Below are 25,481 nucleotides of genomic sequence, written 5' to 3'. Positions count from 1 at the left end.
GAGGCAGCCTTAACAATTTCTTAGCTCGCTTTCTTCTAGCCGCTCCATTTCGGAGCTTCATTTCGTCCGCCGAGCTGACGTCCGACATCAATTGCAGGTATCGAGAGCTGCTCTGGGGGTCGAGGGGGTCAATTGATTAGATAGAGGCCTCTTCTACATGTCAATTGACTCGATCTGAGATCCCCAGATCTCCCTCACGTCCCTCCTGGCGGGCTGCTGGCGCCGCGCCGAAACTCGCATCTCAAGCAACTCCCGTACCGCCGACCGACCGGCATTACCCGGGTAGGCCTAGACAGTTAGTGCCTGAGAAATGCGGTACTGAGATGGGCCAGGGGATCTCGGAGGAGCTGTATGGCCCAACGAGCTTCCATCTTTGCGGTGGAACCCTGGGGCTGGCCTGGCGACCGGCTACGGAGCAGGACAGAGCAGTGAGAGAACAGCAGCGACGCAAGCTTACAAGCAGCCAAGCCAAGACAAAGCAACAAGGCCAAATGCCCCCATCCATCCATTGATCAATCAATCGCAAGCTGGGGTGGCTGAAGTTGTCGTGGTCCGTGAATCCCGCCTTTGGTCCGTGATTTTTCCGGCAACCTGTTTCATCTCTTTGTCATCAGAAGCTTTGTGCATCGTCCACGAGTGTCAAGGAAGAGGAAATAATAAAACAGTAGAAAGAGATCTAATGTATTACCTGTTATCAGGATATCTTTGTATGGTTTTAGTGTATTTTATATACCTTTGCTCATAATATTTGAGAGGATTTAGGATGAATTCATCGTGATCGGTGTCTCATTTATTTCTTGACCCCCGTACCGTCTCACAGAAAATGTGCCCCATGTCCCCAAGTAAAGTTATCAAACGTTGAATCTGGGGTGCACCTCCGCATTGTGGAATTGGTCTACAAATTGTCGGGGTTGTTGTGTTGATGACGGTGTGATGCTCTCTTGTTGAAATGTTCCATACCATGACAACTCATCATGTTCGCAAAGTAGACCATTGTAACATGACGGTCGGTGGGTTGTGGATTATGACCAGAGCAGGATCACATACTCGTCTGACACTCTCGAGTACATCTGGTTTCCTCGTTGAGGTCCCTACGCCATCTACAATATTCATACTTCCAATGGCCTGATGATGCCTCTTAGCAAAAAGACATCATGTGCCAGAAGCAGAGCTTCCAAGTCCCATAGGGACAATGTTCAACACGTCTCACGTAGACGCAAAAACGATAGGCCAAGTAGACAAAATACCAATAATCTGGCAAGAATGATGGCATATGTCACATTCAAAGTGAATATCGGAAAGCCGGCAGAGTGCCGGTCGGTCTCTCAGGCCGTGGCTCGACTGAATTCGGTCGAGCTGATGCAGCAGCAAAAGGCAACAAAATACATGCCCCATGTGATTTTTCCCCTCAATATTCGCCGTGACCATCCGTTAAAGACAATAAACCATTCAATCCATTTATCGGACAATACCGTCGAAGCGAGACTTGAACCACTTGACGGTCTCCTCGCGCTTGATGCGGTGGCCGGAACCGATGCGGCTCTTGGTGCGTCGTCGGCGGGTGACGCGCTCACCAGGTCGGGTCATGCAGCAGTAGAAGTCCATGCCGTAGATACCGATCGAGGGGTCGTACTTGATACCAAGATCGATGTGCTCGCTGATACCGAAGCCGAAGTTGCCGGTCTCGGAGAAGTTGCGCTTGCGGAGCTCGTACTCCTTGACCTTGAGGCCACGCTCGAGAATCTCCTCGGCCTTGGGACATGTTAGCACCTGATCTCGCTCGTCGTCTTGTTGAATTGTTCGTAATTACCTTGGGGCCTCGGACGGTGACGTGGACAGCAATCTTTTCGTTACGTCGGATACCGAAGGTACGGACAGTGTAGCGGGCCTTGCCTGTAGGAAAATTCGGTCAGGGAAAATCGCATCGCCTCGGTTCGTGATGCGCAAAAACTTACTGTAGACGGGGGTCTGACCAGAAAGCTGCTCGAGCACCTTGGCGGCACGGGTAAGTCTGTCACCAGACTCGCCGACGGAGATGTTCAGAACGAGCTTCTGAATCTTGAGCTCCCGCATGGGGTTGCTGGTCTTCTCGGACGCCATTGCTGCGGTTGATTAGTCGGACCTGGTGATGAAGTTGTCTGTCGAAGATCGCGAGGTTGCGGAGAGTGGATTTGAGATTTTGTGAACCTACAAAATTTTGAGGGTTTGTCTGCCCTCAAGCGAGCCGTGTGCCAAGGTGGGGCATGGCTATGACAAATACGGCCTAGCGCCAGTCCGGTACATTGTCGGTGTACCTCTCAGCCTTCTCCATCAGGCTCCGCAGATTTTGGACATCATCCTCACCTTCAGAGCTCCAGGCATTGAAGGCGATCGCGCGCGCAAGAGCTCCGCGATCAACCACCAATTTTTGAAATCAAGAGGCACTGCGCTAGCTAGTCCTCGCAACAGCCGCCAAGATGTCGAACAAGCAAGGAAAGATGGTATGTTACTCTGGCCCCTCGTCACGCGTTGAGTGCTCTTTGTTGTTCAGATGCTAACCTCTTTGCTCTCCAGGCCGGTTACGTACGTATATCCCGACGAGCGCATGAGGCTCTACGGCTTCATGCTCCGCGATTGCTTGTTCCAAGCTAACGCTCTCGATACAGATTAACTGGCGGATGCGGGTTACCCTCAACGATGGCAGGGCAATGACCGGTCAGATGCTTGCCTTTGACAAGGTTCGATATGCCACTTGACTGCGACGCTTCAGACCAGGGCTAATCATATCATAGCACATGAACCTCGTCCTCGCCGACACCGAAGAGTTCCGACGCGTCAAGCGCAAGCAGAACAAGCCGACTGCCCCTGGCGCGAGCGGTTCCGCGACGCAAACCATCGAGTCGGAGGAGAAGCGAACTCTGGGTCTCACGATCGTCCGAGGCGCTCACATCATCTCCCTCTCCGTCGAGTCGCCTCCCCCCGCCGACCCTAGCGCTCGACTTGGAAAGAGTGCGCCTGGTGGAATCTCTTCTGCTCTGGCGGCTGGTCCCGGTGTCGCTCGCCCTGCTGGCAGAGGAGCTGCCCCTCCTTCTTTGGCCGTACGCATCCCTTGTTCCATATCGAAGTCATCTAGCAAGTTACTGACTCTCTACTTAGGGCCCTGCTGCCGGCGTCGGTGGTGCTCCCCCTCCTGGCTTCCCTGGCTTCCCCGGTGGCCCTGGATTCCCAGGCGGTCGAGGTGGTAAGTTTGCCAACTCTCGCTATCGAAGAAGATTTTCTAATCATTACCAAGCACCCCCTCCTGGCTTCCCTGGAAACTTCCCTCCCCCTCCAGCTGGATTCTCCGGAAACCCTCAGTTCCCGCCTCCCGGCTTCAACCCTGGCGGTCCCCCTCCTCCTGGGTTCCAGCCCTCTTCGAGAAGATAGGTTATGTAGGCGCTGGATACCTAGGGTAAACTTAATGGTCTGAGAGGACGGACACGGACATTGCGATACCGTCACCAAGGACGAAGAACGTCTGGCTTGCCCTCCGAATCAGAGAACCGTGGGCGCAGGAAGAGATGTCGAGATTATGAGTTTGGGTCATACAAAAATGTATGTGAAATTTCCTCACGGAGTTCTACCGTCCTGGCATCAATGTTAACAAGACTTGCCAAGACCTTTTTACGGAGCACATGAGGCGCATTCATGGTGTAAGGGACTCGGAGGTTTCGTTTCGTTTCATGGTGATAAGATGATTAAGTATATGAGTGACGGGCTACACGCCTAGATGATTATTTGAATACTAGGAGACACTTCCTATCTGGCATCTTGTGAAGGTGTTGAGAACTCGTTCAAGTCAAGCTTGCTAGTGCTGACTAATGCTTGACTATCCGTATCAATGCCTCCATCCATCACCCTTACAGCATGAGCGTAAATTTTCACGATACCGTTCCCGATGCACCTTTCGGGGTTCAAGACACCATTATGACCGATTTCACATTCGTAGTTTCAGACGGCATCTCAAAACGGCCTTCAGCGTCCACCAGGAGTCACGCAGTCAAGAGCGGTTTACAACGCAAGAGTCAAGCAATAGATCCTGGGGGGTCCAAGGATTCCCAGCTCACCATCAGGCAAAAAGATACACTCAAGGGTCGATTCAGGATCTTGAACGGGCCGAGTAAGGCTCAACAGGCTTCTCAGTCGATCAAGGAGAAACAAGCCGCCACAGCATCGACAGTCAGGACTCTCCAGTCACGGCTTACAAAAGACTCTGCCAACTCATCAGGGGATGTCACCGCTGACCACCTTGACGCCGGTCCTAATCCTAACACACCATGGGATCTTGTCAAAGCTCCCAGCCAAGGTCGCGGGGATCCTTTCAGCGCGTTTCCCATTCCTCTAACCGACAATGACGACAAGTTGATCAGATTCTGTACGTTGACTCAGGGGCAAACCGTTCGTCCTTATTAACAAGGGTAGTCATTTCTCGATTCGACCTTCGCGCTACCATTGCCTACATCCGAAAGCAATGGTGGGAAGGCTACGCCTTTTCAGATCCCTTGCTCATGCATACAACATTGGGCCTGGCAGCAGCTCTCTGGTCACAGTTGCTGCCGGATCCCAGAAAGGTGGCGAACGAAGGATATAAGCAAAAGGCCCTAGTAATTCAGGGCGTCCGGGAAAGACTAGCTAGGGGTGTCAATGATATGATACTGATCGGGACGATCGCCAATCTTGCCAACATCGAGGTCGGGGCTTTGTGCTGCAGTCTTTGCATGGTGCTGACTATTTGATAGGGCACTGAAGGAAACTATGAAGCTGCCTGTGTGCACCTGAGAGCTGTTGATCTATTGATCCGAGCGAGACGAGGCTATGATGAGCTCAAGGAGAATGTCAACGTCGCTCGCGTGATAAACTGGTGGGTTCGTCGAAGGAGATCACCCTCCATCTCTAACGTTGATAGGTCCGACATCCAAGCCGCGATTGGGCTTGGTACGAAACCCATACTTCCCATGATCCTTACTATGGATATGATATCGCTTCCACTCCGTATACTTGACGCTGCCGATACCCCGAGCCTATCGCATTTAGGAGTATTCGAGTCCCGCTTCGACGACACAACAGTTCAGGACAACTTCTCACTTGTACGGCAGGCACAGTATTCATTAAAGTCGAAAGACATGCCCATGCAAGACTTTCGTGTACTCATCAACGTTGTTGACCACCATCTTCAGACAACTCTAGGGGGCGATGGTCTCACGTCTCAAGGACGCATCCTCGTGACGGCAGCTCACGCCTTTTTTTACTTGATCATTCGGGAACTGGCCCCAAATCATCACCTACCTCAGGCGATTCTTGGGCGACTTAGGGAGCAGTTACAGGAGGGCTATTTGATGCTTGCTAGTCGGCCCGTGTTTCAACCTGGACTGCTCTGGTGTCTGGTGATAGGGGCATCCGCGGCTTTTGAGTCTGGCCAAGACTGGGATTTCTTTTCCGGTAACTTGTCCAAGGCACTCATCTTACTGGGCGTTTCGAATTCTTTGGAGCTCGAAGTGATCTTGGCAGACTTTTTATGGCATGAGAAGTTTCCTGGGAAGTTTCTCGCCCAGTATGGTCAAAGGCTGTTTCCACTGATGTTGGGGGCTTCATGGGATGCTTTACGAGGGTGAGATAGTGGGACAAGAGTTTGAAGCCTGATTGGAAGGAGAGATGGGTCTCATAGTAGAACCCTTGCCAGAGTCCACTTGATATGTCATATTTGAGATGGAAGTTTCAATGTGGAATCTCTCAGTACGGATATAAGGCGAGATCTACTTCAGGGGTGTATTGGGAACAACCAACACTAGCAAAAGAGTCCATATACAAAATTAATACTTACGACATAAGACTCAGAGCTGCTGCTGTCTTTGCAATTCAATGTCCAAGCAAAGTTGAATTCTAGGTTCCCGACTAAGGCTCGTTTATCGAGTCAATACGCCTAACCAACAGCCCTCATTACTTGACCCTCATAACCCAGAGAAAAGAGAATACCCGTCCTTCAATAGCCAAGGGTAACAAACTCCCAGCGCCCAACCATACCGCAAATTCTTCAAGAGTCTCTAGCTCAAATACCAACGGCATGGCTAAACACCCTTATAGCCAACTGGCTCAACAGCTTGGCCCTGTCATCCTGAGGAAGTTCCTGCGAAGAACAGTCAGCTTGAACTTACACCACAGCGTACAAGCAAACATACCTGGAACACAGCATATACACTCTTGCCCCTGGCATCTCGGATGGCCCCTAGCCTGTTTCCCGCCACGGCGCCAGCGACCATGCCCGGCACGTTGGCAACGATGAAGCCCAGGGCACCGCCGCTCACGCCGCCCAGCATGCTCCAGAACTTGCCCGTGGGGTGGTTATCCCCTCCCTCGGCCATGCCCTCCTCCCGCATCATCTCCTCAAACACGTCGCTGAACTGGGCATTCTCCGTCTGCTCGCGGTCTTGCGCGTTGGCCCCCCCGGCCTGGTTGGTGAAGAAGTTCCACGCCCACGAGTATGCGCTCTCGGGCGCCGCCCCCTCCTCGCCCTCGGGGATGTCCTCCTCGAAGGGGTCGGCCGGGGTGCTCGTGTTGAAGAGCTTGCGCTGGGCGTCGTACTCGCGGCGGCGGGTGTTATCGGAGAGAGTGTAGTAGGCATCGTTGACGAGCTGGAACTTGCGGGTTCGTTCGGCTCGGTCTGGGGAGGTGCTGGCGACGCGGTCGGGGTGCGTCTTCAAGGCAGCACTGGTAGGAGACGTCAGCAAAGTTTCAGGCGCGATATCTCAGACATACCGCTTGTAGGCATCGCGGATCTGCTGAGTGGTGGCCGTATCAGAGACCTCAAGGATGGCATCTAAAGTATTCGCCGTGTTAGCTGTCGGCGCATTCCATAGTGGGGTTGTTGTAGAGCTCACAGTAGTCTGGGGGAGCTCCGGTAGTCATTCTGACACTGTAGACGAGTATGGGAACGAAGAAGCGGTCTAGCGAGTGATGTGTCTAGGCAAATATTCAAGGTAGAGGCCAGGTTGTTACTGAAGTAGGTAAATTTGTATTGGTGGTAGGTAAGTACCAAGTAGAGGCTGCTATCGTCGAGGCCAAAAAGTGTCAACGTCATTGTGGCGGTGCACACGTGGCTGCAGCCAAGGTCATTTTCAACCCAGGTCCATACCAACCCTTCCCCTATGAACCAGATTTTGATCCTCCAAGATGAACTAGGCAGGTTGTTGCTTAATAAGTAGTTGTAGTTGTTGTTGTTGGTGTGTTTGAGGATTCGACTCAAATCATTAAAAAACGTATTTCGACTCGCATGATATGTATGCAGCCCACCAGGTATCCCACCCCATTCTAGAACCGCCAACTCCAAAGGACACCGTATCACGACCCAGAAATTCAGTCAGGCCCTTGCTCCAGGTACAGCTGCGCCCTCGAGAGGGCATCCGCCGTGATGGCATCCGCGTCCCCCTGCCGCCCGGCCTTTTGGTAGTGCGCGGCTAGCACCCACATGTCGCGGATCACGCGCAGGTTGTTGAGCGTGCCGTGGGCCGCCTCGCGCTTGTAGATGGCGTACTGCAGGTTCTGCTCGGCCGTGTCCCACTCCTGCCGGTCCTGCTGGACCCGGGCGAGCATCTTGCGCGCGTACGCGTGGAACCGATCGCTTGACCTGGACCCCGTCCCCGTGTCGGAGCTCGTGTGGTTGAGGAGGCTGAGGGCCAGCTCCTCGGCCTTCTTCTTGTCGCCCACGTCCATCTGCGTAAACTCGAGCCGCAGCGCTTCTATTCGTAGCCGGTCAGAGTCTTCCACCGTGGGGCCGTGGTCTTGTGCCTCGGCCATTGTTTCGAGGGCGTGGTACATGGCGTCCTGCCTCTTGGCGAGCTCGCTCCCTTTGCGCAGCCGCGTTCGTCCATCCCAGATAAGTTGTTCATAAAGCCAGAGCCGTTGTGGATCCGAGGACTCGATGTGCTCGGCCAGCATGTCGACGTTTCGCATCCAGGCCTGACGTAGTATATGGCATAAGTAACTCCTCCCTTGATCTGAATGATAATCACATGCCCGTAGTTGCTGTAGGATCCGGAGGAGTGGATGTTGAGCTGGCAGTTGTCGTTGTGCCAGAATAGTAGCATGATCCAAGAATAAACCCAGAAGTTGAAGATGTCCACGATCCACCATGTCAAAGATGGTGTCTAAGACGTGCCATACGAGGTCCGGGTGGTCCTCACTGAGGACAAACTCAAGTACATAGAAGCCTCTCCGTGCAGCCAAACCAGCAAGGTTCCCTTTTCCGTGGTACCACAGATCGAAAACAAGCTCAAACGTCCGGTACATTGTCCGACTGTCCTGGATAGGGGGGTGATTTGGGTTCGCCAGATATCTCGACATGGGATCTGACGCAACGGGGTATGCGTCCAGCTTGGACTGACTCCATGAGAAGACGCTGCCGAGAACCTGCTCGAGATTTGCGTAGGGCCCTACATTGTTAGAGGGCCGGATGAGGGCCATGGAGGTGTCATTGGCCTCTTCTGGAGACTGCTCCTCGGGCGACGACGAGGACGCCGCTGTCTGATCGTCAACTGTCTCTGTCTCTGCTGCTACTGCACTCTGGCAGTATGCCTCGGCAATCTGCGCAGGAGTGGAAGCTGTGGAACCCGAGGGGCTCTTGCGATATGTGCGCTTCCTGAGATTCCACTTCTTTAAGCGCTTCTTGAACATTTGCTCTCTATTCCGGGGCAAAAGTCAAAGGACGCGAATCAGCTCAGTTCTTTGATTTCTTCTACTTAGTCACAAAGGCTGCACTCACGTCGCTGCAAAGCCGTGCCTTGCCTGCAGGATGGCCATGGTCTCGTTGAGCTTGCGGTTGTCGCGGATGTACAACCTCTTGATGACCTCGCGCATGGCTTCCCACTCCTCCTCGGTGTGCTCCTTGGTGTAGGTCCTGTCGTCCACCGCCGGCGGGCAGCCCGGGAGGCGGGGGGCCAGGACCGGCAGAGTGGTGGACATGATGGGATCATGAAAGCGGCCAGACAGGGGAGAGACTCGGCGGCCGAGATGGACAACGGCGGAAGTTGATAAGCTGTGCGGTCTCTCTAGCTGTTGCAGGATCCGGTTGGCAGCGTCGGCATCGGCATCGGCATCGGCATGCCGGACCGTTGTATGTGCATGGCGAGCGGGATCGATCTCGACTTGTCAAAGGCGCCCCCTCCTCCGCCTCATCGTCCGGCACATCACGTCGTTTAAGAAGGGTTCAGAGCCGGCCTCGTCTGATTGGGCGAGATAGTTCCCTGCATGAGGAGCATCGTCTAGGCCAGTTGCGGTAATGGTCCAGAGTTTATTTGCCAGCCTTAGGGCCTGGAATCAAGCCCATACCTGGTGCCAGCCACTGGCCTGGTGTCAAAAGGGACGAGGTTTGGTGAACGTTGAGCCAGATTCGCCCGCCTCTTTAACCTCTTCAAGAGTATAACATTCGTGAGTGTCAGCCCGTGGCCCACAACTTTAATTCGACTGGATGAGCCCAGACTCCCCACCTTGAGGGAGCAGCCCACATGGTGTCTTTAGAACCGCAGCCTTCGGATACAGCTGCCGTTTTGGGCCATGGTGATGACCTCACAAGCGACCCCGATAGTTTTCGGGTTGTGCACTGAACATTTGCTCTTGAAACTGGGTTAAAGATTGCCACTAGTTATGGCCTGATTGTTTGCCATTTCCTGTGTCTACAACCCATTAGGCAACTCACATAGTCAAATACGACCTTTTGCTACAGCCCAAAACTAACATGGCACCCAACCATCAAAGCCGAGACCCGACACCCTCGTAATTCAGCAAATCAAAGCCCACGCAATTCAGGAACAGGCTCGTCGATCAAAATGCACGGTCATGTGTTTCAATTTCAACTCGTGGTATCGTCCAGTTTCACGCTGATACTCCATTTGCCCATACCGTCAGAAAACACCAGTCCAACTCTCCATCAGTCACGCCAAGAAACCTCCCGAACGCCAAATCAACTCCCCCTCGAACGCCATTGATACCAAGTTTTCGACTAGACATATTCCAGATGTTTCGACGTTCCTTAGCTCCATAGCCAAGCTTGATGGCCGCGAAATCCATTGCTGCAGGGGTCAAGCGCTTGCGTCAAGTGGTGTGCGTTTCCAGGATCCCGGATTTCCCTAAATTCCAAATTGCCATCGCTCATTCGTCGTGTTTCGAGTTCCCCCATCAACTCCCTTGCCAGTCATCCCAACTCAGTAATGTCTGGGTCGTGTTCGATATTGATCCCAGCCTTCCATGTCATCCACCCCTAAAAGGATCGGTACTTCCACAGCAAGCTTGCGCCTTCGACTTGCAGCTGCAGAGTCTCGACTATTGGTGGCTTGTCTCGTAATCGTTTCGTCAGCGTCGAGTGCGCGGCCTTTAGGAACCGCCTCTTGAACCGTCTCCAATCCTCGTTGGTAGGTTTGCGGTTCAACTCTGCCGCCTCCTCCTCGCCATCCGTCCCGCTCTCGCCCAGATCGTCATCGTCCTCATCAGCCTCCTCCGTCTGGAGGGGGTAGTACTGAAACTCATTCTGGTGAAAGTGCCACGGGTTGTTGATGCTGATCCCCAGCTCGTTGTCAAACTTGAACGAGTAGTTGTGGTGAAAGAGCTGCAGCCCGTAGGGCCATTCGGCCATGGGAGGGTTCGGGTGAGTGCACTGAAACTCCTCGTGAACGACAAATAGGACCTTTTTCAGTCGTGGGAACCGGCGAAGCTTTTTGATAAACATGGTCATATTGTTCCTCGATACCTTTCCGCTGAGCATGGGATGAAAGATTCCCGTCGCAAAGCCATACGACGTCCCGAGGGCCACTTGGCGCATGTTCTCTCTCAAAAACTCCACTTGTGAAAGAAAGTGCAGGGCTCTTAGAAGCCGCCTGATGAGGAGGTAGGGTTCAAGCAGGACGACATCCCGTACAGAGTCGATGTACTTTGTTGTTCCAGATAACGTCAGCCGCTTGTAGCGGTGCAGCACGTATGCCCGCGACTCTCTGCATACGGCGGCCAGCACAGGCGGGGGCTCATTCGAACTATTCGCAAACGTGAGACCTGCCGAGGCTGGAGTTTTGAAGTTTGAGTGCGGAGTATCGAGGACTTCAAAAACCCGCGGCTCTGGTAGGGCATACGCCCATACCATGGACCGTAGCTCTCCTGGTAGTTTGACAAAGGACGGGAAACTCGTCGACATTTCTTCCTCGCACGATGGAGGATCAAGGTCAAATTGACTCACCTTGACTCCTCACGATGATTCAAATACCCGCCAGGCCAGCCAAGGAGAGGGGACCATCCTACTATCCCGGCAGAATGGCGTGGCTGCTCACCTCCGCAATCACCCCACGATTTGTCCCCATATCCTCTAGGCGAGCTCTCCCCGCTGGACAAGTCATTCACCTCGGCTCAGGAGAAGTAGGCGCGAATGAATGCCTATCTAACTACGCCATGGAGGATAATGTTGCGTAAACGCCCACGTTTTTGCACGAATGGCGGGGGAGTCTTTTACATCCGCGCTGCTAGGTTGGTGGTGCTCGGGAAGCTTGTTTCGGGTAGAGGCCGATGAGTCCATAGATATTGGACGGAGCAGATATCTTCCGCTGGATCGAGGTTGTCACTGCGACACCGGTTCTTGGCAGTATGCTACAGAGAGTTGCAGTCTTGGCCTCAATGATCTGCGCTGTAACTGGTGGCGGCTTGCAGCGGGACGGGCCATGTGCCATTGTAAATGGGATTGAGGGTGCAAGATAAGTGATGGTGGGCTGATTCAACAACCCACGATGTGTTGGTTGGTGCTCGTCTCGCGAATCACGACTCGGAAATTCCGACACCGGAGTCTCTAGAGACCGAAATAGAGCGACTTGAAAAGCAACATGGATTCGAGGATCTTGAAACGACAAGGAACATCGACGATTGTTGCGTCGACCAACAGCAGCTTACATCGAAATTCGAAAGTCTCCTGCCTACCCTGGAGCGGATACCATAACAATTTCGTCTAACCGGCGATATACTTAATCCGAGGAGCCTACCTGACTAAGCAGGCTCCAACCGTGCGAAGCGGAACCGCATAAAAATCTCGATCGCGAGCTGAAGCTGCGCTTCTCTTTTCTCTTTTTCTTCTTCGTGCGGCTGGCATGACCTGAAATTTTATATTCTCCGTGTTGCTCGAATCCCTTACCAATGGATCAAATCGCAGCGTCAGTTGTGCCACAGATTAATCAAAATTGCAGGCCCGCCCTACCATCGCTTGGTTCTGGTGCTTTTGATGCACCTCAGTCGTGGTTGGGAGGCAGGACATATCTAAACCCAATGCTCTCGTGAAGTGAATATGTGTGTACCTTGCGTAGGAATGCGCAAGTTGAAAACGGCCCTGAGGATCGCAATGTCGTCCTAACTAGGAACGAGAGTGCGTGAATGCTTGACGAACCGACGTCTTGATCTCTATTCTCTACCTGGACAACGACATCTTGTGCTGCCTCTTTGTTATTGAAACCCCAATTACATTCTCCTTCAGCGCATGGTCATTTCACTCTGAATCGCATTCAGGTGTGTCCTGGTATCGTCACAGGAACAAAAAAATATGTGCCAAGCTTAACCCAATTCTTCATGCATAACATTACTCGTCTTCTCCAACCTTCTGCAGCTTACCCATCTCGCGCTTGGCTCCAGCCTCGCCAATGAGCTTCACCCGATCAAGCCGGACGGTCTCGCCATCACCCTCGCCCTGCTGGACGTAGACGATTAGGGTTGACGTCTTTGTGAACTTGACAAAGCGCAGTCCAACATTGACCGTTCCGTCGGCGTTCCAGTCCTCGGCAGGGATGTCGATGATCTGTGTGGGCTCGGTCTCGTCGGCCTCGCTGAAGTCGAGGTTGTGGGGACGGTTGATGTACAGGTGGATGATTCCTGGTCGCATTGGCGCATCCTCGTCGTCTTTGGGGGGAAGTGAAGTAAGCTGCGCATTGGTTAGAATGGTAGTCCAGTAAAAAAACACGGCGCAACTTGCCTGGAGGGTGTGCAGCTTGACGGTCGACTGGAAGGGAATGAACAGGAGGAGCTGGTCGTCGGCGCCGCTCTGAACAAAATCCTTAGCCGTTCCCTTGCCATTGCTCAGTCCGCTGGGCTTGGACTTCTCAAACAGAACCCTGACGGAGCCGCTCTCCTCATCAGCGTTGAGGACCTCGAGATCTCGAACCTCTATTTGGTCTGTGATGTCGCTGTAGCCTCGCGGGATCTCCGCGCCCTTCCAATTGCCTCCGCTGCCAGAGGCGGCGCTCTCGCCGAGCGAGTCCACCTCGGCCGCCAGCTTCTGAACCATGGCTTGGAGCTTGGGAGGATTGGCGCCCTGGACCTTGTCGATCTGCTTTCCGTCTAGGAAGAGGAGGAAGGTTGGTAGGGCCGAGACCTGGTATCTTTCAGACAGCTCTCCCTGCTCTTCGCTGTTGATCTTGACAAAGGTCAGGATGTTTTCGCGGGATAGTTCGTTCGAGAGTGATGCGTAAAGGGGGGCGATCTGCTTGCAAGGACCGCACCAGTCGGCGTAGACTAGAGGAGGAGCATTAGTTAGCTTCTTTCCAGGCAGAAGGCGAGACGCGTTGCGGTGTTGGACAAGTTGCCCCAAGCCAAGGGCATGGCGGGGCATCTCTGGCGCAGAGGCAGTTACTCACAGTCAGCGACGACGATGCGCGACGACTTGAGGAGCGCATCAAACTGCTGCGTAGAGCCTATCACGACGGGACCCTTTGACATGATGAGAGCTTGCTTTGCGACGGTTGCGACTGGAAAGTATGACGGTGTGGCAGAGACAGTCAGGAACGGGGTGAATGCTGATGAGATCCCTCCAATCGCCGGAGCCGTTTGGAGGGGACATCGCTGTATCGGGGCTGGCGTCATTTGAACAACCCGGGTCAAGGTCTTCTCTAAAGATGCTCAATAAAATAAAATAAAATTAGGTAAAAGAGCTTTGAAGTATTACTATTCTTATACTTTATTTCTTAATACTTTCTATATTTTATATAAAACTTTTTCTTAAATTTATGATGTGTTTGTTAACACTCTGCCGTCCTCGTATCTCGCTTATTTCTCAACTGACGTGCCAATGGCGGACTTAACATCTACCACGACAACTCCCTGCGAACTATCACCGGGTAGTACTTGGTCAATTTGTACCCGGAGGTAGGCTATCCCGCTTTTTTTGCCTGTTTTGGTCAGTAGGAAGTCCTCTAATATCTGCTTTGCCTTAGATAGTCTGTCCCATTTTGGATTGCTAGGTTGTGATAAACATGAGCAGACGTCGATCAAGATCAGCTAATAATACACTCTTTTGAGCCCTCAGTTGCCTCCATCGCGGTTCCGTTGTCAAAGTTGTGTCAGCGACATCTTGATGCGGGCTGATGCTTCCAATCTCGGTTCTAGAATGGAACAGTCTAGAGCCTGGGGTATGTGTCAGAGAGGAAGATATGATATCAAGGGGAAAGTGATGCGTACCGTTGCCAGTTGTAATGTTCACCTCCTAAGTGAAGCCGATTCTAGGCAGAATGTATTGGACTGTTGTGAATGGGAAGGTAATGGCATTCCACGCGCGAGATGTCAGAGAAGGATGGGGCGATTGCCGCGGCATGGCAAGAGAAGGAAGAGGCGAATGCCTCGAGTGATGAGTGCAACAAGAAGGGAGTGAAGGTGGGTGTCGGGTCTGACCCAACGTGGGTGATGAATGAAGGTAGAAGATCTGTAATGAGATGAATGGATGCCTAGAAATTTAGGTACCCTGGGTAGGTAGGCGGAGGCAAGGTTGGAAGAGACCTTGGTGCCTTCCCGGTTAGTCTCCAACTGGCATCCCATCCATGGCAGGCGGCAACAAATGCCCGATTTACTCGCAGTGATTCATCACAAAGGGTACCTAGGTGGGAAGGGATGTATATTCATGGTGAGGTGCTCTCAGTATGAAATGGATTGATAATACCACTACTGTAATCACCTTTGCAATACACAATTCTCTCCTATTAGTAGCCTCGCCCCTTGCTCAGTTCAAGCAGATGTCGAGGCAGTGCGTCGTGGTACCACCTCGACTGCTTCAAGGGGAGGAAGCTGAAGTTCTCCTTCTGAGCTTCCTCCCGAGTCTGCTCCCAGGTCTTCTTCCAGGTCTTCTTCCGAGTCTTTCCTCCAGTGCTCCTCCAAGGCCTGCTTCAAACCAGCCCAATGCAGCCGTTCTCCCTTGTAAAAACAGACCCTCCGCTGGTCGTTGTCACTAATATGAAGGAATTCAACATCGTCTTCGTATGGTGGTTCCCCATGCGACATGACCAGTATCATCCGTTTGCAACTAGGAAACTCGACCAACGCGTCCGCAAGCCTCCGCAAATTCGATTCGTCACATCTGCCACACCAATTGATAGCTACGTTCTCAATCGTGGTGAAGTCGCAGCCAGAGTAATAACTTTCGTGTTCAAGATACTCAACCAGCATATGGTCCAAGTACAAAATATCCTCGGAGGGCCTGAACCAGAGGGTCTTGATTGCGAGGCCTTCTGCACCAAAGAGAAATTCTCCGCATTGTTGGAATAGATGACGAGACTCTCGGCACGCTGCACCCGAGGGCGGCGGCCTGTGGTCGACCATCATCGTAGTCCATGTGGTGCAAGGAGCCAGACGAAAGACCCTGGCACCCCCAAAAGAGTACTTCCAGATCATATTTCGCACCTCCGGAGGGAGTTTGATGAACTGGGGAAACGACGAGGCTGGTGTTTGACTCGCGCTCGAAGGCGCTGAAGTGACGATCGGTGGTTGTCCAGCGGGCCCTCTGATTTCGGTTCGTAGGCACAGCGGTTGAGTCCCTCGCGATCTGTTAGTTCACAGTCTGGGAAGAAGATGCGGTGGGACGAACATACCGTTACTAGGTGTAAACGTGAGCTCAGAAATAATAGAAAAGCTCATTTGTGAAGAGTGAGAAGCCGGTCCCTCGGGAGAGGTGTGAAAGGTCTGCGATACTAGAGAGGCACGTCTGGTGGGAAAGGCGCAAATGGTATCGGATGCTAGAGAGATACGCCTCCCGGGAGACGCCATGCCATCTTGCTCGGCGGCCATCTTGATCGTGATGATGATGATATTGAGGGTATTGGAAATGATCAAGATGTTAATGTTGATGACAAGATGACGAAGAAGAAGTGCGAAAGGTGAACTGTTGTTTTCTCGGCAGAAGGAGGAGAGTGGCAATGGAGTTGCGGATGCACTGCGTGCTCGGGCAGCTGTTGACAGCTGCAAAGCAGTGCTCGCCCTAAGTAAATCTTCTCAAATTCGCACGTGTTTGATTTTATTTTACTGGGAACAAGGCAATTTGCATAGCAAATCGTATGCTGCCGGCGTATTAAGTAGAATCTTGAAGCTGTTTGGTGTCCAACAACACTCGACTTGATCAGTTTGTAACTCTGTCACCCTCACTCTACCCATTCAGATCGACAAACCGGAATAATTGGAAAACAATATCTTTGTATTGCTAGACCCATCACAATCTTGCATTTCTATGGCCCTCCAAACGGTGGCTGGTGCAGGTATCCGTTCGAGTGTCCAGAAAGGGTGATTCACAAGGTGACCGGCCGACGGCTGGCAGCTGTTCACGACCTTGATAACAGTGAAGGGGAAGAAACCCACAGTTTAATGAATCACAATCATGCGCACTTTTTGACCTATAAAATCCATCAACGCAGACACGGCACAAGAGCACCATTGTGCATACTCGTCGCTTCGTCACTCCGAGGTTGGTACGCCCTTTGCATGCGCTCACTTTCTTGTCAGCCTTGAAGCTCTTCAAAACAAAGATTTTCCTGGACCAAGAACTTCTCAACATCCATTCCATTGTCTTTTCTTCTTTGTTTTGATTCGCAGACAGCCGTCATCATGGATCGCACCTCGATCGATGGGAGGCGAAGGACCAAGTCTGCGACTCCATCTGCGAAACACCCACGCAAAGCAGAGACTCCAGTCAAGCTCCGGCCGGCCTCGCCTCCAAAGAGCAACCCATGGAGCGTAGCGAACAAGAGAGCGGCCAAGCCTGCCACTGACAAGTTCCCACCTCTCCCGAAGCCGCAGATGGATCTGTCTTCTGTCGCGACGTCCACGACGGGGAGATCCCGGAAATCCTCAACATCGTCATTCGAGCCACAGTCTAGGGACGAAGTAGCGCTGGTCGCTGCACCTGGATCTCCCTCCTCCAACACGTCTAGCACGTCTCGGCTCATCCTGGAAGCAGCGGCATCCAGAGCAACAGCCAAGTCAGTTGATGCAACCACTTGGTTGGGCCAATTACTGACATATCACCAGTCTCTGGAGGTCTCCTTTTGGAGCCGATGTGGTTGTACGTGCTGGAACCATGGAGTTTCGAGTCCATCGCAACATTGTGACACCTGAATCTGGCTGGTTCCATGACCACTTGCCACCACCAAACACGGTATGACTTGATCTTCTCTTGTGGTTGACGACGAACTGATTGTTGCTAGGATGGTACACCGGTCGAGATTCACATGGATCTTGCTCCCGAAGCAGTTGGACATTGCTTGCGATTCATCTACACAAGGGGTGAGTTCTGCCGGTTTGACACCCCTCAGAGTGAGCCCACGGCTGACGAAGTGATAGAGATCGAAATCTGCGAATACAACCATGAGGATCCTTGGAAGACGATCCACCTCCCTCGCTGTGTATTGGGATATTGCGCGGCAGTCAATCTGCGAGTGCCCAAAATGATCCGCTACCTTCTTCGCATTGTCGAGGACACATCGGTTCAGCTTGGAAGAGTGGTCAGGGCTGAGTATCTGCACCGACCCTTGGGGTGCTCTGAATGGAGCCAGTTCTCATGGTACTACCAAGCCGCACTGGATATCCTCGCCTGGGAGCGGTCCAAGAAGCTTATGAGGCCCATGCGACTGGCTTTGGCGAGCGTACTGGATGCCATCCTCTTTTGGTTGATGCGGCAGCCCTTGTTTGTCAGTGTTCTTCAGACGACGTGGCATAAGGTCTTGCGGGCCAGCGTGATGGATATTGCTGAGTACCGGCAGCTCACGAGAGATGCCAACCCCTTCACCAACAGTACTCTTCCTGATGAGGTGGCACTCAGAAAGATGCTCGACGAGGTGGAAGAGGAAAGAAAGCAGTTTAAGAGACAGACCAAGAAGAGACGAGTCTTCACAGAGAACGGCTTGATGTTGCAAGACAGAAAGATGGAAGCTTCAGGAGCTGAATTGGAGGGCAGCCGAGGCAGACGTGGCTCTATGTGAAACGGATGGATGGATGCTTCCTTGAGCATGATGCGTTCTTGCGGAGAGAGGAGACGATGGCCAACGAAAGGGAAAAGCGAACGAGTGTCGCAGGGGAGGAAGCGTGTGTTTGAGACTTGGCCGCATATTGAGGCTTTTGTATAAATCCCCTACATAGACAGGTACATAGACAGGTACATAGACAGGTACATAGACATAGATTCATCGAGTTTAGAAGAGCTCTCAGTTTATAGGTTAACAGATGGTTAAAGTGACACGCGAGCAAAGAAATAAGCGAGACGCCAGAGTATTAAGAGGGTTACCTGACTCATTATAAGTATAATAAATTAAATTATAAAAACATCATAAAATAATATAATAATCTAGAAGGTTTTTATCTATTTAGTATATTTTATTAACTATAGATAGTAGAGAATATACTAATATATCTATCCTCGTGTCTCTTTTTTTCCTTGACCCAGGTGAGTGAGATTGCTCGACGTCAGCGTGTCCTATACACAGCCCGATGATCTTTCAGCCGTGGCGCTAGCGACCGTGCCTGGACATGGATGCATGATCACCCCAGTAATCAATAAAGGCGGGTAAGCAGACTTAGCAGAGCGATATTTATTTCTTCATTCTACCTTGATTATTCTCAAGTACGCCTATTGTCAATTAGATCTGGCCTAGTCATCATGGCTGATCCGCCAGAAGGCCAGGGTCGCTCTTCCCACGTCCGATTCGCGGATCAAGAGTATTCCGCGGTTTGTTTACCCCGACACAACAACACTCTCACCCTCAGCTCATGCCCTATAGAGACCCCGACGACCTCATAGGCAAGATTCTAGAACTCAGTCTAGACGCGGCACATATGAGAGAGTCGAAATACCCACCGAGAGGCCTCGGTTCCGCAATGATAGCGGGGATAGGCCAGGGCCCCCAGCCACATTCCGAGGAGATGTGATAATGGTGGGAGCATCACGACGATCTCGGGATGAAGCAGATGTGTATGAGGATTACGAATTGCCTCCTCCTGATGCTTCGCCTCGGAGGCAATACGAGTCCATCAGAAGGTTCACCGAGTCTCCACGCCCAATTGAAGATGAGGAGGATACTAGGAGAGATGCCAGACGAAGACACTCATACAGCCGTTCCAGAAGCCGGTCAAGATCACCAAGCCGCCGCATCTATGGGAGTCCTCCCAGGCGCGATAGGTACAGGTCTCGAGAGACTTCGCGCACACCCGGATATGATGGCGACAACTTTCGTTCATACAGGGCAGGCAGCTTCTCGAGTGATGAATGGGATCCATACGACAAGTTCAGTTTCGCATCGCAGTCTCTATCCATGACGGAATCGTCAAGAGACGGGGATTCTGATGCTGAGACTCCCGAGACTGAAGAGCAGCCTCCCCCAAAAGTCGAAGTAGCTTCGGCTTCTAGTTCCCAGCTGACGCTTGTTCACTCCTCGTTGTATACCGGCAATGCTGAGATGAGTGGTTCCCATACCGCAACTCTCAAGGTGGTGCACGATTCGACAGTCCAGAAACACCCTCTATTCAGATGGCTGTGAGTTTCACTGTCTTTTTGATTGTTTGAGCTGGGGTGGCGGTTCAAGACTATGTCCTGGACGTCACTTGGCCGAGCTCACTGCCATTTTGATTGCTATGAGCTAACCCTTGAGCAGTCATATTCCTCAAGATGTCATGAACTTTGACAAGTTTTGGGTGAGATCCTAAGCCCTTTAGGTAAGGGCATGCCTCTAATCCTCTAACTATAGGTTGAGATCTCTCGCATTTCTGGCCTCACAGCGCTAGAAAAGAAGGCCATCACGAGACTCCGTGCCGATGTTAAGAAGACATGTGCAAAGTCAAGAATCAACCCCAAGGGTGCAAGGGTTGGATATCTTGATCCAAAATCTATCGAGGTGCCTCTCAAGACATTGAAGCAAGGGACAACAACAACCGACCCCGTCACCGGCTCGGCCCGATGGATCTGTATCCCTTACTTCTCTCTCGAGCCGTATTCCGGCTTGCTGGCAGCCTCCAACACGTCTCTTTTCCCTCCTCAAACGCTACTCCAGCTTCAGTACTCTCAGATCACTGAGCCCAGAGATATGGAGCAGGCTGTATGTCGGTTGGGCAACGCAGATCGTGGGGAGTGTTTTCACATCTCCCAACTTTGGTGTCTCGTCATCGATAACAGTAAGGCCTGATACCTATCATGTCATGGAATGACTGCTGATAGTCATGGAAACAAACAGGTTTGCTGGTGACCTGTGGAACAATGGCGCGAGATGATCTGCTCGGCCAAGCTTTGGAAATCAAAGAACAGCCCTCCCGTGCGCTAGCCACTGAGGCTAAGGGGAGAATTCTTGTTGCCTATGGTGAGTCGGTAGTCTGGCTGCTCGAGGCAGAAGAGTGTCAAACATGGTTTGTGAGTCTGCTTTTGTCCCCTGACTGGGATATTACTGACAGCAACAGACGTTCTTGTCAAACTTTCAGGCATTTTGGCCCAAGATTCCCGAATTCTGGCACAAAGACCAGGTGATCACAGCTGAGACATGGCCAAAAATTCTCAAGTTGGCTTCTACAGCTCGGTCGTTATCGATCAAGATTATCATGAAGCTGGGGTATGCTGCCGAAGCATCTGATGGATGAAAGACACAACTGACGTTGTACAGCTCCCAACCTGATCCACCTCCACGCTCAATCCTTCGTCCAGAGCCTCAGATTCTGCCAAGCTCCTCTAGCAAGAAGGGGAAGCCTAAGACGAATAACTTTTTCCATGTTCTCACGTTGGCTTCAAGAGGTCTCACCACCATGGCCGGTTCAGCGACCCTCGAGGCTCAGCTTGAGGCAGCTGAGAAGTTCATCACGGCCGAGACCACTTACTCGAACCGGAAAACATACACATCCTGCAAAGAGTCGACCAAGATGGAGTGCTACTTGTACTTGGCTGGTCTGGCGGATCGTGTCGAAGCCCAGGGGAGTGACCAAGTGCGGCGGGCGTACGAGGAGAAGATTGACATTTTCAACGCTGCCGACGTCATCTACAATTTCTTCCTCCCGGAAAACTTTGAAGGCCCGATGGCAGGCAAGTTTTGGGGTGCTCTTCGAACCATGATCGAGGTGAGTTAGGCCAGTTTGTTGATGGCATTGGCAGGCTAACTTTGGAAGCTCTCTATACTGGAGCCTGGCTTCATTCAATCGAGCTTTGATGACACCCTCAATGACGTTCGGACGTCTCTTCGGAACTTCACCCAAGATCTTTTCGCATTTCAGACCATCATGGCACATTCAACAGAAGAGGAGCGGATTGGGGTTGACCTGCCGCCTGAGTTCTCCACCGCCTGGCTCTACGTTGTCATGGGCATGATTTATGGCTCCAAGGACGACTTCACCTGGAATAGCCGGATTAACCGAGCTAAGGATCTGGTTGAAAAGGGGTCTAAGAAGCTGCTTCAAGGCCTCTCTAACAAAAGCCTCCTGGACCGAGCCTCCGTGTTGCCTCTTGAAGTGTTATCGCTTGTCACAATGGGCCTGCTACAAGATCAAGTCGGAAAGTCTGATGACATTTGCGACACATATTCACAGTACCTCAACTCCCTAGTATGTGCAATCGATGACTTTGTTACTCCTAGTTACTAATTCCTTGCAGGACAATTCTATCACGTCACAGCCGTCAGATAGATCACTCCAACGCTACATTGACCTGGTTCAGCAAGAGCTAGTAGCAGTGAAACGAACGCTATGGAAGCAAAAGAGCATCATCTCTCGTGTTCGAAACTCTTTGACTGCAATAGACACGCAGGACATCGTTATCCGCCAGCTTGAGCAGTCGATGTTTATGAAAGACAAGGAGAAGCAGTACAACAAACGCTACTATGCAGAGGTCTCTCCCCAAGCACCGCCGAACCCACCACCACAGTCGTATGGACCGGAGGAAGATTATGCGCCGCGGGTCGAATATGCGTATACCCAAGAGGTGACACCACCACAACCGGCCAACGACTACATGGGCCTAGATGATGACTTTCTCTACGACATAACGACGTCGTCGAAGCTCTCACCTACGGATGCAGGTGGTCTGCGTGCCCTGTTATTTCTCGAATGCTCAAGACTCATTGAGCAACGTGAGTTCGAGTTCCGGCGCTTCACCGAGTTTACCAAGGATCTCGAACGTGGATTCGCATACAAGATGGACTTTACGCGTGACCGACAGGAGCGCGCCATCTACGCCTTTACGCTTGTTACCATCATTTTCCTGCCTATCAGCGCCGTGTCCAGCATCTTTGGCATGAATACAACAGACATTCGTGACATGGAATATTCACAATGGCTGTATTGGGTCGTTGCGATTCCTCTGACGGTGGTGGTCATCCTGGCTGGGTTGCTGTTCATGGGCGAGCTGGGCAACCTGGCTCGGTGGTTCTTGAGACGGTCAGGACAAGGAGGGCAGGGCATGTACGGAGGGCCTTCGATGATGTCTCAAACAGCCGAGTCAGCGGCATTTTGGCCTCCTCCTCCTCCTCCTCCTCCTCCACCGCCTCCAAGAGAGGAGTATGCGTCGCCGTATGAAGCCGGCCCTGGAATGCAAAGGACACAAACCCAGATATACTATCGTGCTCCGTCGACAAGGGTTCGCCCATCTCGAAGAGTGGTAGGATACTAGTAAGAAAATAATTTGGCATTGTTGCTTAAGTGAACCTATCCTATACAGTCCAGACGACCCCCCTTGCACTTTAAAACAATCATAGACTCATCCTAAGCATAACCCTAACCAACCATAAACCAAATCCTAACCACACCCTAACCATAACCCTTATCCTAACCTATCCCTTGGCTAATGGGGTGTCAAAGGGGGTCGGCTCACAAGGGGGTCGGGGCGTTGGGGGGTCGTCTTGACAAAACACTCGTTGCTTATAACTCAAGTTTCAATTTACCTCGACTCCTTTTGCAATATGTACTCCGTCTTATCCATTTAACCATCTCGCCATAAACCCAAAGTCATCAATCATGATACAAGGCCGTCAAAAACATCAAGGTCCGATTCTATACTCAGAACACAGGTTGTCTCGTTATCGTCGGTAGTACTCGCGCTCTCGGTCCGAGATGAAGATGCGAGTGCGATCGTCCTCGATCATCCTCCTTGGGGGAGACACCCTTCGAGGTGGTGAAGGAGCGGGCAGACACCTCCGAGGTCCATCGACATAACGATACGTGTCATAGCGAGGCTCGACAGGGACCGGAACAGGGACAGGGACGATCCTCTCGCGTTCAATGACACGCTCACGGTCAAGGTCGTGAGATCGGTGGCTGTGTCGGCTGTGGGATCGGGACTTGGGCTTCTTCTTCTTCTTGTGAGGTTCAACGTCGACGGCAATGACCTCGATGGGCTCCTCTGGCGGGGGCGGCGGGGGCTTGGGCTTCTGGACGGGCGCAGGAGGAGGGGGAGGAGGGGGAGCGGGCTTGACCTCAGGCTTGGGCTCAGGCTTTGGTTCGGGCTTGGGCTCCGGCTTCACTTCCGGCTTGGGTTCGGGTTTGGGCTCTGGCTTGGGTGGAGGCGGCAGCGGCGGCCGTGCGACGACGGGCGGAGGCGGAGGAGGTGGAGGTGGAGGCCCGGGGATGATGGTGGTTACCCTTCGGCGGACGATGCCATAGTCGGGCTCAGGGTGCTGAAGATAGAGGCGCTTCTTCTCATAGTGCCTGGTAACTAGAAGTGCGAGATGACGTCAGTGACGGTTGGGTTGGGGCTGGACGGCACGGCTACGTGCAGCGAAGGAGAGACATACCCATTTTGATGGACAGGGACGAGTCGTAGTATAAAAAGTTTTGAGACGCAGCGGCAAAAGCCAAAGGAGGCGGTTTGCTTGCCTTGAAGTGATGGACACGGGTCGCGGTGGGGTCTGCTGGTGATGAAGATGGTGGATGGTCGATGGGGAGAAAAGACGAAGGATGACGATCTTATATGCAAGAGGTTTGGGGGAGGGACAAACAACAAAGACAAAGAAGCACGCGCCATCCCATGTAAAGTGAGTTGGTGCCGTCCAAGGCCCGACCGAGAACGGCCCAATGCCTTGGTCCAAGCCATCCCGAACTTGGAGGTTGTCACTTGAAGCTCTATCGGTGCCTGTCCTGCCCAGTCACAAGCCGTCACAGGGCAATGACGTCGCACATGCGCATGCACGTCAGCCCCCCCGCTCCCTAACAAACCAGATTTCCATCCCGACTGCGACCAGGGGTGCATCTGCTCTGGCACACCTTTTTCAACGCTTGTGGATCTTGAAAGGGCCTTGTGACTGGCTTCCTTCGAGGTCACGCCTGGAGAAAGAACAGCTGGACCCTGGACCCTGAAGTCGAAAGGAAGAGAGGGGAAAATGGCGCTGGCAGGGCTGAGCTGGCTTCGTTGGGTAGTGGTCTATGGAACAAGTGATAGAATCTTGGCCGAAGGATGCCCATGGCGCCATGAGCTTACTCCTCTTTGGGAATTTCCGAGATGCGGAATTCCAACCGTGGGACGCAAAAGAAAAATTCTCATGTTGTGTTTTGCTTGGGCATTGAGGCATGGATGGATCAGAGTTGTTGATGTCGGTGGGCTCTTGATGATGTGGCATGAGGTTGAAATTGCCTCAGCCAAGAAAGCACGACATCTTTTTCTGTTAACCGAGGACTCTTCTTTCTTGACGCCCAAAACCTTGATAGGATGAATATGCCGGATGTGCCGAATCACGGCCGGAGCTGGCTTCGGGGATGTGGGGTATCACGCGGCGACGCCTCCCGCCCAACAGTCTCCAGTATTCCGGCGCCTCGTCCGAGATTCTATCAGCTCGGAGCCCGAGTGCTCCTTCTCCTGGGCTCACCCCACGGAAGGCTTGCTCACCCTGACGATCGCTGCATCCCACCGCCTCCTGAAACCGCTCCGATCGAAGCGACCAACAGGGGCCCTAAACCACAACCTGGTCGATTTCATTGGGGGTCGCGCGGGGGGTCCGATTTGAAATGTTATCTCTCCCAACAGGCAAGCAAGCAAGCAAACAAACAAACAAAGCAAATACGAGCTCATTTGCAGCTGTGGCTGGCTAGAGCATCCATTGAGGATAGTAAAACCCCCAAGAAGCTGACCAAGATGGTACGAAGCAATAGATTGCCTGCCACAGAGAGACCCTTGCTCGGTTATCCGGCGACGGCGGTGCGGCCGGTGAACCAGGACAAAGTAAAAAAAAATATTCCGTAATGAGCAG

At 52.4% G+C, this 25,481-nt stretch overlaps 11 protein-coding genes across 11 annotated transcripts; 4 read left to right on the top strand and 7 right to left on the bottom strand.

The window, feature by feature from the left end:
- Window positions 1-1,458: 1,458 nt before the first annotated feature.
- Window positions 1,459-2,100, bottom strand: MRS44_001067 (60S ribosomal protein uL5; the record flags this gene model as incomplete). The annotated part of the gene is made up of 3 exons (XM_046270521.2): window positions 1,459-1,752; window positions 1,811-1,893; window positions 1,956-2,100. 3 exons carry the CDS (start codon window positions 2,098-2,100, stop codon window positions 1,459-1,461), a joined length of 522 nt encoding a protein of 173 aa, XP_046138957.1.
- Window positions 2,101-2,456: 356 nt separating this feature from the next.
- Window positions 2,457-3,405, top strand: MRS44_001066 (uncharacterized protein; the record flags this gene model as incomplete). Its single annotated transcript, XM_046280708.2, has 6 exons — window positions 2,457-2,480; window positions 2,554-2,562; window positions 2,646-2,717; window positions 2,772-3,077; window positions 3,136-3,220; window positions 3,272-3,405. 6 exons carry the CDS (start codon window positions 2,457-2,459, stop codon window positions 3,403-3,405), a joined length of 630 nt encoding a protein of 209 aa, XP_046138956.2.
- A 480-nt stretch (window positions 3,406-3,885) lies between these two features.
- Window positions 3,886-5,630, top strand: MRS44_001065 (uncharacterized protein; the record flags this gene model as incomplete). Its single annotated transcript, XM_065623545.1, has 3 exons — window positions 3,886-4,393; window positions 4,441-4,709; window positions 4,758-5,630. 3 exons carry the CDS (start codon window positions 3,886-3,888, stop codon window positions 5,628-5,630), a joined length of 1,650 nt encoding a protein of 549 aa, XP_065479991.1.
- Window positions 5,631-6,064: 434 nt separating this feature from the next.
- On the bottom strand, window positions 6,065-6,921 carry MRS44_001064 (uncharacterized protein; the record flags this gene model as incomplete). Its single annotated transcript, XM_046275056.2, has 4 exons — window positions 6,065-6,142; window positions 6,195-6,723; window positions 6,772-6,832; window positions 6,894-6,921. 4 exons carry the CDS (start codon window positions 6,919-6,921, stop codon window positions 6,065-6,067), a joined length of 696 nt encoding a protein of 231 aa, XP_046138954.1.
- A 447-nt stretch (window positions 6,922-7,368) lies between these two features.
- MRS44_001063 (uncharacterized protein) lies at window positions 7,369-8,973 on the bottom strand (the record flags this gene model as incomplete). Its single annotated transcript, XM_046275055.2, has 2 exons — window positions 7,369-8,692; window positions 8,774-8,973. The coding sequence occupies 2 exons, from the start codon at window positions 8,971-8,973 to the stop codon at window positions 7,369-7,371; spliced, it is 1,524 nt and encodes a 507-aa protein (XP_046138953.2).
- Window positions 8,974-10,267: 1,294 nt separating this feature from the next.
- On the bottom strand, window positions 10,268-11,191 carry MRS44_001062 (uncharacterized protein; the record flags this gene model as incomplete). Its single annotated transcript, XM_046267611.2, has 1 exon — window positions 10,268-11,191. One exon carries the CDS (start codon window positions 11,189-11,191, stop codon window positions 10,268-10,270), a length of 924 nt encoding a protein of 307 aa, XP_046138952.2.
- A 1,419-nt stretch (window positions 11,192-12,610) lies between these two features.
- Window positions 12,611-13,887, bottom strand: MRS44_001061 (uncharacterized protein; the record flags this gene model as incomplete). Its single annotated transcript, XM_065623544.1, has 2 exons — window positions 12,611-13,539; window positions 13,662-13,887. 2 exons carry the CDS (start codon window positions 13,885-13,887, stop codon window positions 12,611-12,613), a joined length of 1,155 nt encoding a protein of 384 aa, XP_065479990.1.
- Window positions 13,888-15,021: 1,134 nt separating this feature from the next.
- Window positions 15,022-16,077, bottom strand: MRS44_001060 (uncharacterized protein; the record flags this gene model as incomplete). The annotated part of the gene is made up of 2 exons (XM_046282598.2): window positions 15,022-15,827; window positions 15,882-16,077. The coding sequence occupies 2 exons, from the start codon at window positions 16,075-16,077 to the stop codon at window positions 15,022-15,024; spliced, it is 1,002 nt and encodes a 333-aa protein (XP_046138950.2).
- Window positions 16,078-16,887: 810 nt separating this feature from the next.
- Window positions 16,888-18,260, top strand: MRS44_001059 (uncharacterized protein; the record flags this gene model as incomplete). Its single annotated transcript, XM_065623543.1, has 3 exons — window positions 16,888-17,261; window positions 17,311-17,437; window positions 17,487-18,260. 3 exons carry the CDS (start codon window positions 16,888-16,890, stop codon window positions 18,258-18,260), a joined length of 1,275 nt encoding a protein of 424 aa, XP_065479989.1.
- Window positions 18,261-18,934: 674 nt separating this feature from the next.
- MRS44_001058 (uncharacterized protein) lies at window positions 18,935-22,912 on the top strand (the record flags this gene model as incomplete). Its single annotated transcript, XM_065623542.1, has 9 exons — window positions 18,935-19,003; window positions 19,056-19,807; window positions 19,926-19,965; window positions 20,019-20,366; window positions 20,486-20,674; window positions 20,722-20,870; window positions 20,922-21,369; window positions 21,418-21,849; window positions 21,899-22,912. The coding sequence occupies 9 exons, from the start codon at window positions 18,935-18,937 to the stop codon at window positions 22,910-22,912; spliced, it is 3,441 nt and encodes a 1,146-aa protein (XP_065479988.1).
- Window positions 22,913-23,318: 406 nt separating this feature from the next.
- MRS44_001057 (uncharacterized protein) lies at window positions 23,319-24,036 on the bottom strand (the record flags this gene model as incomplete). The annotated part of the gene is made up of 2 exons (XM_046267609.2): window positions 23,319-23,953; window positions 24,033-24,036. The coding sequence occupies 2 exons, from the start codon at window positions 24,034-24,036 to the stop codon at window positions 23,319-23,321; spliced, it is 639 nt and encodes a 212-aa protein (XP_046138947.1).
- Between the last annotated feature and the right edge of the window lie 1,445 nt (window positions 24,037-25,481).

The sequence above is a fragment of the Fusarium solani genome (assembly GCF_023522795.1).
Source record: "Fusarium solani strain SB1 chromosome Unknown bctg00000000, whole genome shotgun sequence".
Classification (NCBI taxonomy): Eukaryota; Fungi; Ascomycota; class Sordariomycetes; order Hypocreales; family Nectriaceae; genus Fusarium; species Fusarium solani.
The sequence above is the reverse complement of the archived record's forward strand: the minus strand, read 5'-3'. Positions and strand labels throughout refer to the sequence as shown.